Source organism: Somniosus microcephalus, chromosome 5 (genome assembly GCF_052327205.1).
Source record: "Somniosus microcephalus isolate GS21.2 chromosome 5, FLI_Smic_1.0, whole genome shotgun sequence".
Classification (NCBI taxonomy): Eukaryota; Metazoa; Chordata; class Chondrichthyes; order Squaliformes; family Somniosidae; genus Somniosus; species Somniosus microcephalus.
In genome coordinates this window covers 97438501-97455220 of record NC_140991.1, presented here as the reverse complement: position 1 = coordinate 97455220, position 16720 = coordinate 97438501, and the positions used below count along the sequence as shown (strand labels likewise).

General features: G+C 43.0%; 1 protein-coding gene across 2 annotated transcripts in view; it reads right to left on the bottom strand.

Moving 5' to 3' along the window:
• tbc1d5 (TBC1 domain family, member 5) overlaps positions 1 to 16720 on the bottom strand; it is a 508566-nt gene that overhangs the window by 371206 nt on the left and 120640 nt on the right. For both annotated transcript variants that reach the window (XM_085988017.1, XM_085988016.1), the window contains exons 4-6: positions 11105 to 11194; positions 10943 to 11017; positions 8921 to 8988 (exon numbers count right to left, since the gene is read on the bottom strand). In XM_085988017.1, the coding sequence (XP_085844143.1) occupies positions 8921 to 8988; positions 10943 to 11017; positions 11105 to 11194 (233 nt within the window). The remainder of the gene's footprint in view (positions 1 to 8920; positions 8989 to 10942; positions 11018 to 11104; positions 11195 to 16720) is intronic.

Genomic DNA, 16720 nt, shown 5'->3' with positions numbered 1-16720 from the left:
ATATTAATTAAGGAGTCAATTACTGCTGTAAGGAGGGATGATATATTAGCGGGTTCCTCAAATGAGGCCACATGGGTAGAACTCAAAAACAAAAAGGGGGCAAGCACTTTGCTGGGAGTGTACTATAGGCCCCCAAACAGTCAGGGGGAGATAGAGGAACAGATATGTAGGCAAATCTCAGAGAAGTGTGAAAATAATAGGGTAATAATAGTGGGGGATTTCAACTTCCCCAATATAAATTGGGATAGTCAGAGTGTGAAAGGCTTAGAGGGTGCAGAATTCTTAAAGTGCATCCAGGAGAGCTTTTTGAGCCAACATGTAGAAAGTCCTACAAGAGAGGGGGCGGTACTGGACCTAATTCTGGGGAATGTAGCCGGGCAAGTGGTGGAAGTATCAGTAGGAGAGCATTTTGGCGACAGTGACCATAATTCGGTGAAATTTAAGGTGGTCATGGAAAAAGACAAAGACGGCCCGGAAATAAGGGTTCTAAATTGGGGGAAGGCCGATTTTAATATGATAAGGCAGGATCTGGCTAAAGTGGACTGGGAGCAGCTACTTATAGGAAAATCCACATCAAAACAGTGGGAGACTTTCAGAAGGGAAATAGAGAGAGTACAGCACCAACAAGTTCCTGTAAAGGTCAAGGGTGGGACCAACAAGCAAAGGGAACCTTGGATGACAAGGGAGATACAAAAATGCATTAGAAATAAAAAGGGGGGCTTTTGGCAGTTACAAAAGACTAAAGACGGAAGAAGCCCAAGAGGAGTATAAAAAGTGCAGGGGCATACTTAAAAAAGAAATTAGGAGGGCGAGGAGGGGCCATGAAATAACACTGGCGAGCAAAATAAAGGAAAATCCTAAGATGTTTTATAAGTATATTAAGGGCAAGAGGATAACCAGGGAAAGGGTAGGGCCCATTAGGGACCAAAGTGGCAATCTGTGTGTAGAGCCAGATGATGTAGGCGGGGTTTTAAATGAATTTTTTGCATCTGTGTTCACTATGGAGAAAGACGATGCAGACATAGAAATCGGGCAAGGGGACTGTGACATACTTGAACATATTAGCATCGAGAGGGAGGAGGTGCTAGCAGTTTTAGCAGGCCAAAAAGTGGATAAATCCCCAGGCCCGGACGAGATGTATCCCAGGCTGCTGTGGGAGGCAAAGGAGGAGATTGCAGGGGCTCTGACACAAATTTTCAGAACCTCTCTGGCCACAGGGGATGTACCAGAGGACTGGAGAACAGCTAATGTAGTACCATTATACAAGAAGGGTAGCAGGGATAAACCAGGGAATTACAGGCCAGTGAGCCTAACATCTGTGGTAGGGAAATTATTGGAAAAAATTCTGAGGGACAAAATTAGTCTCCACTTGGAGAGGCAAGGATTAATCGGGGATAGTCAGCATGGCTTTGTCAAGGGTAAATCATGTCTGACAAATCTGACTGAATTTTTCGAGGGGGTGACTAGGGAGGTGGATGAGGGAAATGCTGTGGATGTGGTTTACATGGACTTCAGTAAAGCTTTTGACAAAGTCCCACATAGGAGACTGGTCAAGAAGGTAAGAGCCCATGGGATCCAGGGTGCCTTGGCGCGTTGGATCCTAAACTGGCTGAGTGGCAGGAGGCAGAGGGTGATGGTCGAAGGTTGCTTTTGTGACTGGAAGCCTGTGTCCAGTGGGGTACCTCAGGGATCGGTGCTGGGTCCCTTGTTGTTTGTGATCTACATAAATGATTTGGATGAGAATGTAAAAGGGATGATCAGTAAGTTTGCAGATGACACGAAAATTGGTGGGGTGGTAAATTGCAAGGAGGAAAGCCTCAGGCTACAGGACGATATAGACGGGTTGGTCAGTTGGGCGCAAAAGTGGCAAATGGAATTTAACCCTGAAAAGTGCGAGCTGATGTATTTTGGACGGACAAATAAGGCAAGGGAATACACAATGAGTGGTAGGACCCTAGGAAGTACAGAGGGTCAGAGGAACCTTGGTGTACATGTACATAGATCTCTGAAGGCAGCGGAACAGGTAGATAAGGTGGTTAAAAAGGCATATGGGATACTTGCCTTCATTAGCCGAGGCATAGAATATAAGAGCAGGGAGGTTATGATGGAGCTGTACAAAACGCTGGTGAGGCCACAGCTGGAGTACTGTGTGCAGTTCTGGTCGCCTCACTATAGGAAGGATGTGATTGCTTTGGAGAGGGTGCAGAGAAGATTCACCAGGATGTTACCTGGGATGGAGCGCCTCAGCTATGAAGAAAGACTAAACAGGCTGGGGTTGTTTTCCTTGGAGCAAAGAAGGCTGAGGGGGGACCTGATTGAGGTGTACAAAATGATGAGGGGCATAGATAGGGTAGACAAAGAGGAACTTTTCCCCTTAGTAGGGGGGTCAATAACAAGGGGGCATAGATTCAGGGTAAGGGGCAGGAGATTTAGAGGGGATTTGAGGAGGAACTTTTTCACCCAGAGGGTGGTTGGAATGTGGAACTCAATGCCTAAAAGGGTGGTAGAGGCAGGAACCCTCACAACATTCAAGAAGCATTTGGATGAGCACTTGAAATGCCATTGCATACAGGGCTATGGACCAAATGCTGGAAAATGGGATTAGACTGGACAGGGATGGATGGGCGGCGCAGACACGATGGGCCGAAGGGCCTCTTTCTGTGCTGTAAAACTCTATGACTCTATGACAGTTCCTCTCGTGTCTTCTCTTGCAGCAAGGCTGTGAAGAGGTCAGGAGCCAACTGGTTCTTGCGGAACCTGAACTGAGCTTCGGCAAGCAAAGTATTGGTGAATTGAGGTCATTATTGACTCCTCCATAGCTTTATTGATGATTGAAAGTAGGTTGATAGGGTGCTAATTGACCGTGTTAGATTTATGTTGCTTTTTGTGGATAGGACACATTTTCGATGGATGCCAGTGTCGTGGCACTAGAATTCTTCGGCAGCACCTCCCAAACCCGCGACCTCTTCCACCTAGAAGGACAAGGGCAGCAGGCGCATGGGAACACCACCACCTCCAAGTTCCCCTCCAAGTCACACACCATCCTGACTTAGAAGTATATCGCCGATCCTTCATCGTCACTGGGTCAAAATCCTGGAACTCCCTACCTAACAGCACTGTGGGAGTACCATCACCACACGGACTGCAGTGGTTCAAGAAGGTGGCTCACCACCACCTTCTCAAGGGAAACTAGGGATGGGCAATAAATGCTGGCATTGCCAGCGACGCCCTGATCCCATAAATGAATTTTAAAAAAAGAATAGCTTGGCAAAGTGGGTTGCTAGTTCTGGCACACAGGTCTTCAGCATTACAACTGAGGTGTTACCAGGGCCCATTGCTTCTGCCACTTCTTGATGGAGTGAACCGAATTGACTGGATACTGGGAGCATGATCTGTCTAGCAGTTTTGACTGAATACACTTGCAAACAGTCTTGTACCTGCATACTGAGCGAGGATGGGATAATTCATGGAGCCACGTTCTCCTGTCAGTTGTCTGATTATCCACCACCATTCTTCACTGGACGTATAGGTCTACAGATCTTTGCTTTGATCTGTTGGTCTGACTATAGCATATTGCTTTTGATGTTCAGCATGCAGATATCCTGTGTTGTAACTTCACTAGGTTGGTGTCTCATTCTAAGATAAGTCTTATGCTGCTCCTGGCATGCCCTTCTCCACTCTCCATTGAGCTGGGATTGATCCTCTGCTTCATGGTGATAGAGGGGTAATAAATGTACCGGCCATGAGGTTACAGATTGTGGTACTTTACAATTTTGCTGCTGTTAATGGCCTATGGCGCCTCATGGATGTTCAGTTTTGGGAGACTGTGTGTGTGAGTGACAGAGATTAAGAGAGAGAGAAGTTGTGGTTGTGAGTGAGTGCACAAGAGAGACAGAAAATCATGACAGACTGTACTGATTATATACCCACTGCCGCTTTTGTTGGTTTTGAATGATAAATACTGTAGATAAACTTAAAGCATATTATGCTGATAGAAAATGGAGGGGCGAAGAGAGAGACAGAGAGAAACAAGAGAGGCACAGAGCGACACAATATGGAGAAAAAGTAAGAGATAGAGATACACTTCCAGGAACAAATGAGAAAACATCAAATTTAACATTTACAGACATCTCTTTAAAAAGTAACAAGCCAGTTGCATCAGACATGGGGCACACCCAGCATTATCCATTGCTGTCAGGCCCACACTATCCTCCTCCCCTCACTGCTAACAGACATCACCAGTGAGCCAAACCACCTAGTTCTGCCAAATCTCAGGTCTCCCTCCATAGTGATGCCAAACCAAAGGACTCCCACACACTACTAGAAGCTAGCAGCCCACCACAGTGGTACTAAAGCCAGTTCAGCAAAACTCTGCGGTATTGCAAAGTACCAGATATCTAACTCCAAGTGGTACATTTTACATACCATTTTGTTGCATATTCTCAGCTGTAAAGCTGGTAAGGGATAAAAAAACTAAAAACATAAATATACATAGAAATATATTATGTGTGTACTCTATATAGGCCACTCATTTATGAGTTTTTAGAATAATGGAGTTATGGAACTCGATTTCCAAAGCAAAAGCAAAAATCGCTGAATACCATTTAACAAAAATGGAATTTGACTTATTAAGTCAGCATAATATCAATGGCAGAACATCCCTATTGCTATGAAACAGTGTGTCCTCCAGCTCACTCTGAGCAACCTCATATGAAAGGCCTACCACTAATACATATAATAATAAATATAAAAATACACATACAGTATAAAGATATACACACAGACTTTCCAACAAGGGTCATTCATTTAAAAAAAATTGAGACATGGCATTTAAAAATGTAAGTATGCAGGATCATGAAAAGTCCAGTGTACTTGTTGAGTCAACCAAGTCCTACTTCAGGACTGATCTGATCAGTAAAAAAAACTTTTGTCAGCACAATCACAATTTTTCTTACATTAAATTGGAAATTGATCCAATTCTCTTTTGAACGATTCAACTGAGGCAGCATTTGCTACACTAGATGGCAGTCTATTCCATAAGATGATGATGGCAATAAGCATAAAAAGGTTACACCTACATTTATCGTGTGGCTTCCTTAACTTGTATGTCCTTAGTATCTCCTATTCACATTTGTGTACCGAAAAGGCTGGTTATGCCAATACGATTCACTTCAATGAGAACAAAATACAAACTGCAGACAACAAAAGCAAGCTGTGTAGCAAGGTTTTGGTCCAGTAACTGTCAGAGTAACAGGTTACTTCTAATTATGCATAAACAAGTCAGGGGGTAGGGTGACTGCTGTTAATTTCAGATTGCAAATACACAAATTACATTGCCTCAAGTTGCACATACGAGTTGAAAATCAATGGGTTATAACTTAGTTTGTTATTTTAATATTTTTGCAAAATGATAACTGAAACAAAAGAAAAACAAAGCAGCAGTACTGACGAGCTCAAAATCTGATTTCTATTTTATGCTGTGCACATACTGATTATTTACACATGTATTGATACAGGTTTTTTTACTATGAAATGCTACTTTGGAACTGGCCAAATAGACTGTTACTTCAGAGGAGTTATAATAAAACATAGGGGAGACAACAGGGAAAAAAGTCACAGATGTCCTAACTAAAAAATGCAGGAAAAATCTAACTTAGCCAATTATTGCCTCTTCCCAATCATCAGCAAAATGGTGAAAGAAGTAATCAATATTGGCATCAGTGACACATATGTACCAATAACTTGCTTGCCGACACTTATTTTGGGTTCAGCAGAACCACTTAGTTCTAGACCTCATCATAGCCTTGATTCATATCCGGGCGCATGAACTGAGTGCCAGAGGAGAGTAGCTATCCTCAACATCAAAGCAGCATTCAACTGATTGTGGAACTAAGGATTCCTAGCAGGACCAAAGTCAATGTGGGTCAAAGAGAAAACTCTCCAGTGGCTGGAGTCGTATCTGACAGAAAGGAAAATGGTCCATCATTACTGGCCGCCAATCACTGCAGCTGCAGGAGTTTTTCAGGGTAATGCTCCTTGGCCTAACCTTCTTCAGCTGTTTCATCAGTGACTTTCTCTCCATCATAAGATCTGGAGTGGGGCTGTCTATTGACAAGTCTACAGTGTTCAGCTCCATTCACAACACCACAAATAATGACGCAGCTCATACCAGACTAAGAAAAAACAAAGACTACAACAGGGACTGCACAACACCAAGTTTGGGCTGTCAAGTGGCAGGTAACATTCATGCTACATAAGTGCCAGCTAATGACCGTCACCAACAAGTAAAGGCCCAACTTTCAATGGTACCACCAATGCCAAGTCCCCCACCATCAACATCCAGGAGATCACCATTGATCAGAAGCTTAAGTGGAGCAGCCATATCAACAGTTGAGCTGCAAGAACAGGGCTGGACATTCTGCGACCAGTGGCTCACCTCCTGACCCTTCAAAGTCTTCCAGCAACCATCTAAAAGTCTCTCATCATAAATGTGATGGAATACTAAACACCCATCTGGATGGGTGCAGCTGCTCAACACCATTCAGGACAGAGCAGTCTGCTTCACTGGCAATCCTGTCACTCAATATCCAACTCCTTCATCATTGGCATGCTGTGGCTACACTCTACAGTATACAGTGCAGCAAGTCACCAATGCTACATCAGCAGCATCTCCCACCCGTGTGATCTTTACCAATGAGAAGGACAAAAACAGCAAGATTATGGGAACACCATCACCAACAGGTTCCCCTCCAAGTCAAACACCATCCTGACATGGACACATATCATCGTTCTTTCATCAGCGCTGCATCAAAATCCTAGAATTTCCTCTCAGCTTAATACACTTTCTGAAGTTTACTGAACATGCAAAACAGAAGCTACAACAGGTATGTAATTAGTAAAATCATTTTCTCTCCCTCACATATATACACAGCCTCTCTTTTTAAAAAAACAAATATAAAAAAAGACTTGCATTTATATAGTGCCTTTATATAGACCCGAGGATGCTTCACATCCTAAAACACTTCACAGCCAATGAAATACTTGCTGTAACGTAGGAAACCAATGGCAACCAATTTATACACAGCAAGGTCCCCCGAACAGAAATGTGATAATGATCAGATAATCTGTTTTTAGATGCTCGTTGAAAAATAAATATTGGCCAGGAATAAATATTCTTCAGAATAGGGCCAGGGGATCTCCACCCGAGAGGGCAGACAGGACCTTGGTTTAATGATTGATCCGAAAGATGGCACCTCTGACAGTGCAGCACTCCCTCAGTACTGCACTGGAGTATCAGCCTAAATTTTATGCTCAAGTTCCGGGAGTGGGACTTGAACTCCCTTCTGACTCCGAGGCAAGAGCGCTATCACTGAGACACAGCCGACACTATAAAATATAAATTTTGCCTCAATATAGGTTTTTAAATAAGACCTCCTTTTTCAAAATTATTAGTCCTTCACTGAGCTTGTCCAAATTATTTTTTTTGCATTCATTAAAGAAAGATTTTATGCATTAAATGAAATTTGCATTTTCAGAACTGTTATGCAATGAAAATGATTATCTCATATTTAAGCTGCAAAACAGAATGAGAGCATTGTACCTACTAATGACTGAAAGTCCCCATGGTATTTTTCAGGCAAAAACAAAAACATAATTTGGATTAGGTGGGGTGGTCCAGTAGTTCAAGTGTTTTAGCAGTTGACTCTGAACCACTAGGCTTTGAGTTCTGAGTTGCAGATTTCATATTGCTTGAACTTGCTTTCATTAGTTGATTGAGTGCAATTGTTCTCATAAAAGTCATTTATGGAGTTCTGGAAGCAACTAAAGGATTTTCTCTCACTCAAATAAAATTGGACACTAGTTCATTCTACTTAAATCAGCCTCCTGCTGGTCAACCAAAAAACAATATGGATTGTGGTCCTACAGCACCCAAGACTATCCTTCTTGTGTGGCTGGAAGGAATATGCAGCATACAGTCAGTAAGAGGGACAGAAATAGGAGAAAATTACAAAAACATATTTATGAAAGGAATATCGAGCACTATAGGCCCATCAAGGGACTTAAGCACATAAATCTAGATAAATCTATGAACCTAAATGTGGCCTTATGCCTGAAGTATGTGGGATAGCATGCAGTCAATAAACAATGAATTTGTGTGTCAGCCATGGCTCAGTTGGTAGCATTCTCACCTCTGATTCAGAAAGTTGTGGGTTCAAGTCCCACTCCAGATACTTGAGCACAAAAATCTAGGCTGACAGTCCAGTGCAGTGCTGAGAGAGTGCTAGACCATCAGAGGTGTCGCCTTTTGGATGAGATGTTAAACCGAGGCCCCGTCTGCTCTCTCAGGTGGACGTAAAAGATCCCACGGCACTATTTCGAAGAAGAATTAGGGGAGTTAACCCCAGTGTCCTGGCCAATATTTATCCCTCAATCAACATCACTAAAACAGATTATCTGGTCATTATCACATTGCTGTTTGTGGGAGCTTGTTGTGCACAAATTGGCTGCCGCGTTTCCCACATTACAACAGTGACTATACTCCAAAAAAGTACTTAATTGGCTGTAAAATGGTTGAGACGTCTGGCGGCCGTGAAAGGCGCTATATAAATGTAAGTCTTTCTTTTCTTTTATCAGAGAGTAGGTCATATAAAGCCCAACAATAAAATCTTCAGAAATGTGATAAAGCAGTAATACCCTTATGATTTAGTATTTGTAAAATATATATTTAGAAAGAAATGCTGAATAAAGTCTTGTCTGGAAATTCTTGGTGTAAATTATAATGGGTGGGAGATAATTATGCAGATATGTCATTTCACAAAAATATATAGGCTGGCCATCAATTTACTGAAAGTTTGTATCCTAAATACTAACACCTTGCTTGCATTTTATGATTCAATTACAGATTTAATTTTGCACATACGTTCTAGTCACATCTTGTTGAATCATTGCCCGAAGTTCTTTATCCTGAAAAAACTTGTTCCAAAGACTCTATATAAAAAGACAATATCAAACAATAAATCTTTAAAGAGAAGACCTGCAACAAATGCTTTACTAGGCAAGATAGTTACTTGATACAGTCCTTTTCAACTGCTCTTTTGTTCACAGCCTTAGGATTATGTACCTTACTGCAATTTTCAATCTCATAATACAACCATGGATATTTTTTAAGCGAAGATATCATGACATTGCATTGTACAGAGATACAAAAATGTTCATCTAAAATATTACTCAAAGATGTGCAAACAACAAGCATAGTGTTGAATTATTTTTTTTTAAAAGGTCTGACAAATCTATATCAATGCAGGAAAAAATGTTTAACTTCAAGAAAAAATGTGCAGAAGATGACAAAAGGCTTTAAAATTTATTTTGCACAATTGAACCTTTAAAATTTTTATTCAAAGATTTTGATCATTCTGCATTAGCTGTTACGTATCGTGCAATCTTTATTCAATTTGCAGAAAAATGTCACCAAAAATAAAACGTAGAATAAAAAATGGTTGGGGTTGAATTAAAAAGTGAGCATGCATTCTACAGTAAAATGAGCTGCAGCTGGCATCTAGTGTGTACAAGAACTGTCATACAGAGGTAAGTTTTATAAATTGACATTTCCAGCACAGAGCTTTACCTGCTCGAAGCACATCTCAGGCATTTGGGTGTGGAGGGTCAATTGTAATTGTAATGAGTGGAAAGCCTACAGGGCTGTTGACCTGTGCCCAAAGTCCTGACCTGCACTCTTGGCAGGTGCAGCTCTATGACGGGTGCACAAATTCATTAAATTTACCCTTTAATTTGCACCAGAACCACAAATGTAAATAAAAGCCCAAGACTGAAGGAAAACACTAGGTGGCTACATAAATTCGCTTAATAAATATTCCCCAGTCAAAGAATGGTACAAGGAGTGACAAAGAGGGGATCTAAATGATGCAGTAAGATTTAATGCATGTGAAAAATAGCCTTCTTGCACAGTAAAAGTTAGAACTGGCTCCTTGGATATTTCCACAGTAATTACAGTAAACCATCAGAAATGTCAACAAATTTTATGTCAAAGTAATATCCTCATGAGTGGTAGAAAATAAACTACATATGGGCTTACACTGCATGGAGAGTCTTGAATAACTTGCAGTGAGTGCGGATTTGCTTGGTCAAAGAGGTAGGTTTTAAGGAGGGATTTAAAGGAGGAGAGGTAGCGAGGTGGAGAGGTTTAGGGAGGGAATACCAAAGCTTAGGGCCTATGCAGCTGAAGGTACGGCTGCCAGTGGTGAAGCGATGAAAATCTGATTGCGCAAGTGGCCAGAATTGGAACGCATGGGTGAACGGTACTTGGTGTGAGCCAGGACATGAACAGTAGAGTTTTGGATGAGCTCAAGTTTACGGAGGATGGAAGGTTGGCGGTCAGCCAGGAGAGCACTGGAGTAGTCGAGTCTGGAGGTAACAAAGTCATGGATGAGGGGTTCAGCAGAAGATGAGCTGAGGCGGGGTGGAGACGGCCGATGTTACTGAGATGGATGTAGGCGGTCTTGGTGATGGAGAGGATATGGGGTCGGAAACTCAGCTCAGGGTGTTGGTGTAAAATATAATGGATGGCAGTTATTTATGCAGATTCATCATCTCACAAAATTGGTTGCGAACAGTCTGGTTCAGTCTCAGACAGTGGTCAGGGAGTGGGATGGAATCGGTGGCTAGTTAGTATCAGGCAAATTTTTAAAACTTAACAATGAATGGCATCTGAAATTCAAAATAAGCAGCTGACCTTAGTACACGTTTTTATATTGCAACAAGCACAGCACAGGTGGTTTCACACAAATGGCATTGTGAAATGCTGGATTGATGTATGAACAGAAAGTTGCATTTTATTTGCTTTCGTTAAATAGCTGAAGTTATTATGGGGCTAACCAGCAATCTTTAAGAAATCCGTAACAAAAACAAATCTGATCATACTCACCCCCTCATCCTGTGAAAGTGGGTTGTTGACAACCAGATCTTGCTGTCCAGCAACTTTCCGAGGGTTTGTGATATGCTGTGGTTAGACAAAATTGCCGTTGGTACTTCCATTAAAAAAAAAATAGGCACATAGTTGAGGAAAAAAATTACAAAAATCACTTACAATTTCTTTTATCTGCTCATAGTGAGATCTTAATTCTGCTATCTTATTCAGCCACTGCTTTTTGTCCTCAGGCAGAGCATCCAAGAACAGCTGCAAGGAGACAAATCTCACCAGTTAGTACAAAATAAACAGAAAATACATCATTGCTTTCCAGTGGGATACAAAACCTATCCAGAGGGGAAGAAAGCATCACTCATGGGTTATGATGAATCTAACACAACACTGAAATAAACATTCTATCACACTGAAACCAGAGATGTATTATGTTTATTCAACACAAAGAATATATGTATAATATATATGTAAAGAAAAGCAAAATACTGTGCATGCTGGAAATCTGAAATAATAACAGAAAATGCTGGAAATACTCAGCCGGTCAGGCAGCATCTGCGGAGAGAGAAACAGAGTTAACGTGTCAGGTCGATGACCCTCCGTCAGAACTGGAAAAAGTTAGAGATGTAACAGATTTTTAAGCAAGTGCAGGGGCAGGGAAAGGGGGGAGGGGAGGAAAGAACAAAAGGGAAAGTCTGTGATAGGGTGGAAGGCAGGAGTGATTAAAAGACAAAAGGGATGATGGTGCAAGGCAAAAGGAGATGGTAATGGGACAAGTTAAGAGACAAAAGATGAGTCCAGATGAGGTGTAAATGGGAATGGCAGAATCATCAACAGGTGCCCCAACCCCAACTTTGTCATTAAACCTGTCAAGGGTGGTGCTGTTGTTTGGCGAACCGACCTCTACCTAGAGGAGGCTGAACGCCAACTCTCTGATGCCTCCATTACCTCCCCCTGTACCATGAACCCACTACTGAACGTAAAGCCATCATTTCCAAGACTGTCACTGACCTCATCTCCTCTGGAGATCTTCCCTCCAGGGCCGCCAACCTCATAGTTCCCCAACCCTGCACAGCCCGCTTCTACCTCCTTCCCAAGATCCACAAACAGGACTGCCCTGGTAGACCCGTCATTTCAGCCTGTTCTTGCCCCACTGAACTGATTTCTTCCCATCTCGACTCTATTTTTTATCCCCTTGTCCAGTCTCTTCCCACCTACATCTGCGACTCTTCTGACACCCTACACCACTTTAACAGTTTCCAGTTTCCTGGCCCCAACCGCCTCCTTTTCACCATGGACGTACAATCCCTCTACACCACCATCCCCCATCAGGACGGCCTGAGGGTGCTCCACTTCTTCCTTGAACAGAGGCCCAACCAGTCCCCATCCATCACAACCCTCCTCCGCCTGGCTGAACTTGTTCTCACATTGAACAACTTCTCCTCTGACTCCACTCACTTCCTCCAAATTAAAGGTGTTGCTATGGGAACCCGCATGGGTCCTAACTATGCCTGCCTTTTCATGGAATATATGGAACATTCTTTGTTCCAGACCTATTTGGGTCCCCTCCCTCACCTCTTTTTCCGGTACATTGATGACTGTATCGGTGCTGTTTCCTGCTCTCGCCCTGAACTAGAAAATTTCCATTCACTTTGCTTCCCATTTCCACCCTTCCCTCTCCTTCACATGGTCCATCTCCGACTCTTCCCTTCCCTTCCTCGACATCTTTGTCTCTATTTGTGGAGATAGGCTATTGACAAACATTCACTATAAGCCCACTGACTCTCACAGCTACCTGGACTACACATCCTCCCACCCCGCTTCCTGTAAGGACTCTATTCCATTCTCCCAGTTTCTCTGTCTCCGTCGCATCTGTTCTGACGATGCCACCTTCCATACTAGTGCTTCCGGTATGTCTTCCTTTTGTCTCAACCGAGGATTCCCCTCTACTGTGGTTGACATGGCTCTCGACTGTGTCCGTTCTATTTCCCGCACTTCTGCTCTCATCCCTTCCCCTCCCTCCCAGAACCACGATAAGGCCCCCGTTGTCCTTACCTTTCACCCCACCAGCCTCCACATTCAACGCATCATTCTCTGCTTTTTCCGCCACTTCCAGCATGATCCCACTACCAAACACATCTTCCTCTCCCCTTTCAGCATTCCTAAAGGACCGCTCCCTCCGGGACACCCTGGTCCACTCCTCAATCACCCCCAACACCCTTCCCGTGCAAGCGCAGGAGATGCAACACCTGCCCTTTTACCTTCTCCCTTTCCACTGTCCAGGGACCCAAACACTCCTTCCAGGTGAAACAGCGATATACTTGTACTTCTTGCAATTCAGTATTCGCTGCTCACAATGCGGTCTCCACTACACTGGGGAAATCAAATGCAGTTTGGGTGACCGCTTTGCGGAACACTTCCATTCAGTCCGTAAGCATGACCCAGAGCTTCCGGTCGCCCATCACTTTAATTCTCCGCTCCACTCCCACTCTGATCTCTCTGTCCTTGGCCTCTTACACTGTTCCAATGAAGCTCAACGTAAGCTCGAGGAATAGCACCTCATCTTTCGGTTAGGCACTTTACAGCCTTCTGGACTCAACATCGAGTTCAACAATTTCAGACCATAACCTCTGGCCCTATTTTTTTCCAGATGTTAGCTGTCGATCATTCTGCCATTCCCATTTACACCTCATCTGGACTCATCCTTTGTTTCTTAACTTATCCCATTACCATCTCCTTTTGCCTTGCGCCATCATCCCTTTTGTCATTTAATCACTCCTGCCTTCCACCATATCACAGATCTTCCCTTTTGTTCTTTCCTCCCCTTCCCCCTTTCTCTGCCCCTGTAATTGCTTAAAAATCTGTTACTATTATATAAGCAGACACCAAATAGTGTAGATATCTACAGAGAGGCAGTAAACCCGTTAGCAATAAAGATTCTATACATCAACTGGAAACAAAAATGGATGACACAAACATTAGGGATGAGCCAGTTTGATTGCATAATTTAATCATATTTGAAAAGTACTGTTTTTATCAAGGCTTTTATTATGAATAAATTGCCAAATTGTGGTTCTGCATACATCTCTACTCATTTATCAGCACATGCATATTTGAATGAATTGCATTCTTTTACCTACTTTTCATACAGGTATGAAATGTGCCATGTAAAATTAGGAGAATAAAGGGCAGAAATTCCAACAGTGCCAGAAGTGGTGCAATAGGGGCACCGATCCAGTACACCAGTCAGAATCTTGGAATGACATCCTGCTGTGCTGACGGGGGAGATGATGGGTTGGTCAGGCCACAGGATGCAGGCAGAATTTTTTAAAAAATGTCATTGGTCCCATGCTCACAGGCCCAGAGTCCAATGTCAATTGTTCCTTCTGGGACTTGCTGCTATTTGCAATGGCCACCTTGTGGGCCCAAATTCAGCCCTGAACAACAACTATGATTGCTCTGTAGATGTGAGTACCACCTGGCCTATTGGAGATGTCAGGAAACGGGGTGGGGGGGGTGAAGGTGCGCCCGCCCTTTTGGCCAGAATTTGCTGCTCTGGTTTGTCAATGATGTGGAAACCCAGTGTATCCGGGTTCTACCGCAAATTACAGTGCCTCCACTAATCTTCCGCCTGGACTCTGCCACAAGAATGAGTGGAGTTTCAGGGTTTAGGTGTTTAAAACTGATGTACGGGATGCAACCCAAGTTTATTCCCCAATACTACATGTAGGTTTGCACCATGAAAAATGAAATACAGGATATTAGATGGCTAGCAGAATACAACCAAGCAGTTAAGAAGATGTCATAATGGCAAGGTTGAAGCTTGAGGAATTATGAATCCACAAGATTAAATTACTATCTTACATTTGATAATTTTTATGTTGTAGGAATTAACGAATTCCAACGAATAACGGAGATCGACACAAGAGAACAACTAAACAGGTCTTTACTCAACGGAGATGCCACAAGGACTGCCTGGGCAGCCCCGTGGTTTGCGACGTGACGTCATCGCGTTTGCCCGCGCTCTTAAAGGGGCCACGCCCCGTACATGCAAACTCTATATACAAAACACAGTAATGCCCAACACAATGGTACAGGTTTAGGCTGGTGTTAGAACATCGTTAAAGAGAATTATATACAGTTAGCCAGAGTCATTCAGTGGTTCTGCCACAATCCACAGATTTATCATTTTAAAATACTTTAAAGAAAGGTAAGTTTATTTTTAGCCCTGTTAAAAACTTTAATTATTTTTTTCAAAAATTTAAATTTTTGTTTAAAATAGTTAATTTATGTAATTTATAATCATTTTAAAAATGTGATTAAAAAAAAAATTATTTGAAGTTTTACTTATGTTTTGGGGCTGATCTCTATTCATAGATTTGACAGGTCTTTCTGTCAAACCTATGAATGGAGATTCCCTGCTCTGATTGGCTCCCCATGGCCCACGTGATCCCAGGGACGCTGCGAACTAGCTGCGCCCCTTGGATACGCGAGCCCTGCGCACTGGCAGTTTGAGGAGGCACAGCAACGGAATTCTATGCCGGCCTAGAGCATTACAGTTGGCGCAGTTCGTTTATGCAGGTCAGGGGCTTACGCCTGCGGGAAGCCTCTGATCGGAATTTCTGGGCCATTGTGTTAATTTTATGTGGTTCACTAAATTAATTTTCTCACCCCTTATAGTAGCAATAGAATCAAAACCAATTATTCTGCTCCCATGTGCCACAATAAATGTGATGACTGTTGCCACAGGTTGTAAATAGGTGAACTTTATGAAGTGAAAAACACAAATTTCCAAAGTTTCCAACAGTGTTTCTGTTCTACAACAAGCCGAATTTACACATATTCCAGCCATAGTTCAAAACACCAACAACAACTTGTATTTATATAACGCCTTTTACATAGTAAAACGTCCCAAGGTGCTTCACAGGAGTAATAAAAGACAAAATAATTGACACCGAGCCACATAAGGAGAAATTAGGGCAGGTGACCAAAAGCTTGGTCAAAGAGGTACATTTTAAGGAGCGTCTTAAAGGAGGAAAGAGAGGTAGTGAGACGCAGAGGTTTAGGCAGGGAATTCCAGAGCTTAGGGCCTAGGCAACAGAAGGCACGGCTACCAATGGTTGAACGATTATAATCAGGGATGCTGAACAGCCCAGAATCAGAGGCGCATAGATATCTCAGGGGCGCTGAAAGGCATTACAGAAATAGGGAGGGGGGAGGCCATGGAGGGATTTGAAAACAAGGATGAGAATTTTGAAATCGAGGTGTTGCTTAACCGGGAGCCAATGTAGGTCAGCGAGCACAGGGGTGATGGGTGAACGGGACTTGGTGCGAGTTAGGACACGGGCAGCCGACTTTTGGATCACCTCAAGTTTACGTAGGGTAGAACGTGGGAGGCCAGCCAGCATTGGAATAGTCAAGTCTAGAGGTAACAAAGGCATGGATGAGGGTTTCGGCAACGGATGAGCTGAGGCAAGTTGTGGAGGTGGAAATAGGCGTTCTTAGTTATGCTGCGGATATGTGGTCGGAAGCTCATTTCAGGGTCAAATATGACACCAAGGTTGTGAACAGTCTGGTTCAGCCTCAGACAGAGGTTCGGGAGAGGGATGGAGTCAGTGGCTAGGGAACGGAGTTGGAGGCGGGGAACAAAAACAATGGCTTTGGTCTTCCCAATATTTAATTGAAGAAAAGTTCTGCTCATCCAGAACTGTATGTTGGACAAGCAGTCATACAATTTAGAGACCGTAGAGGGGTTCAGAGAAGTGGTAGTGAGGTAGAGCTGGG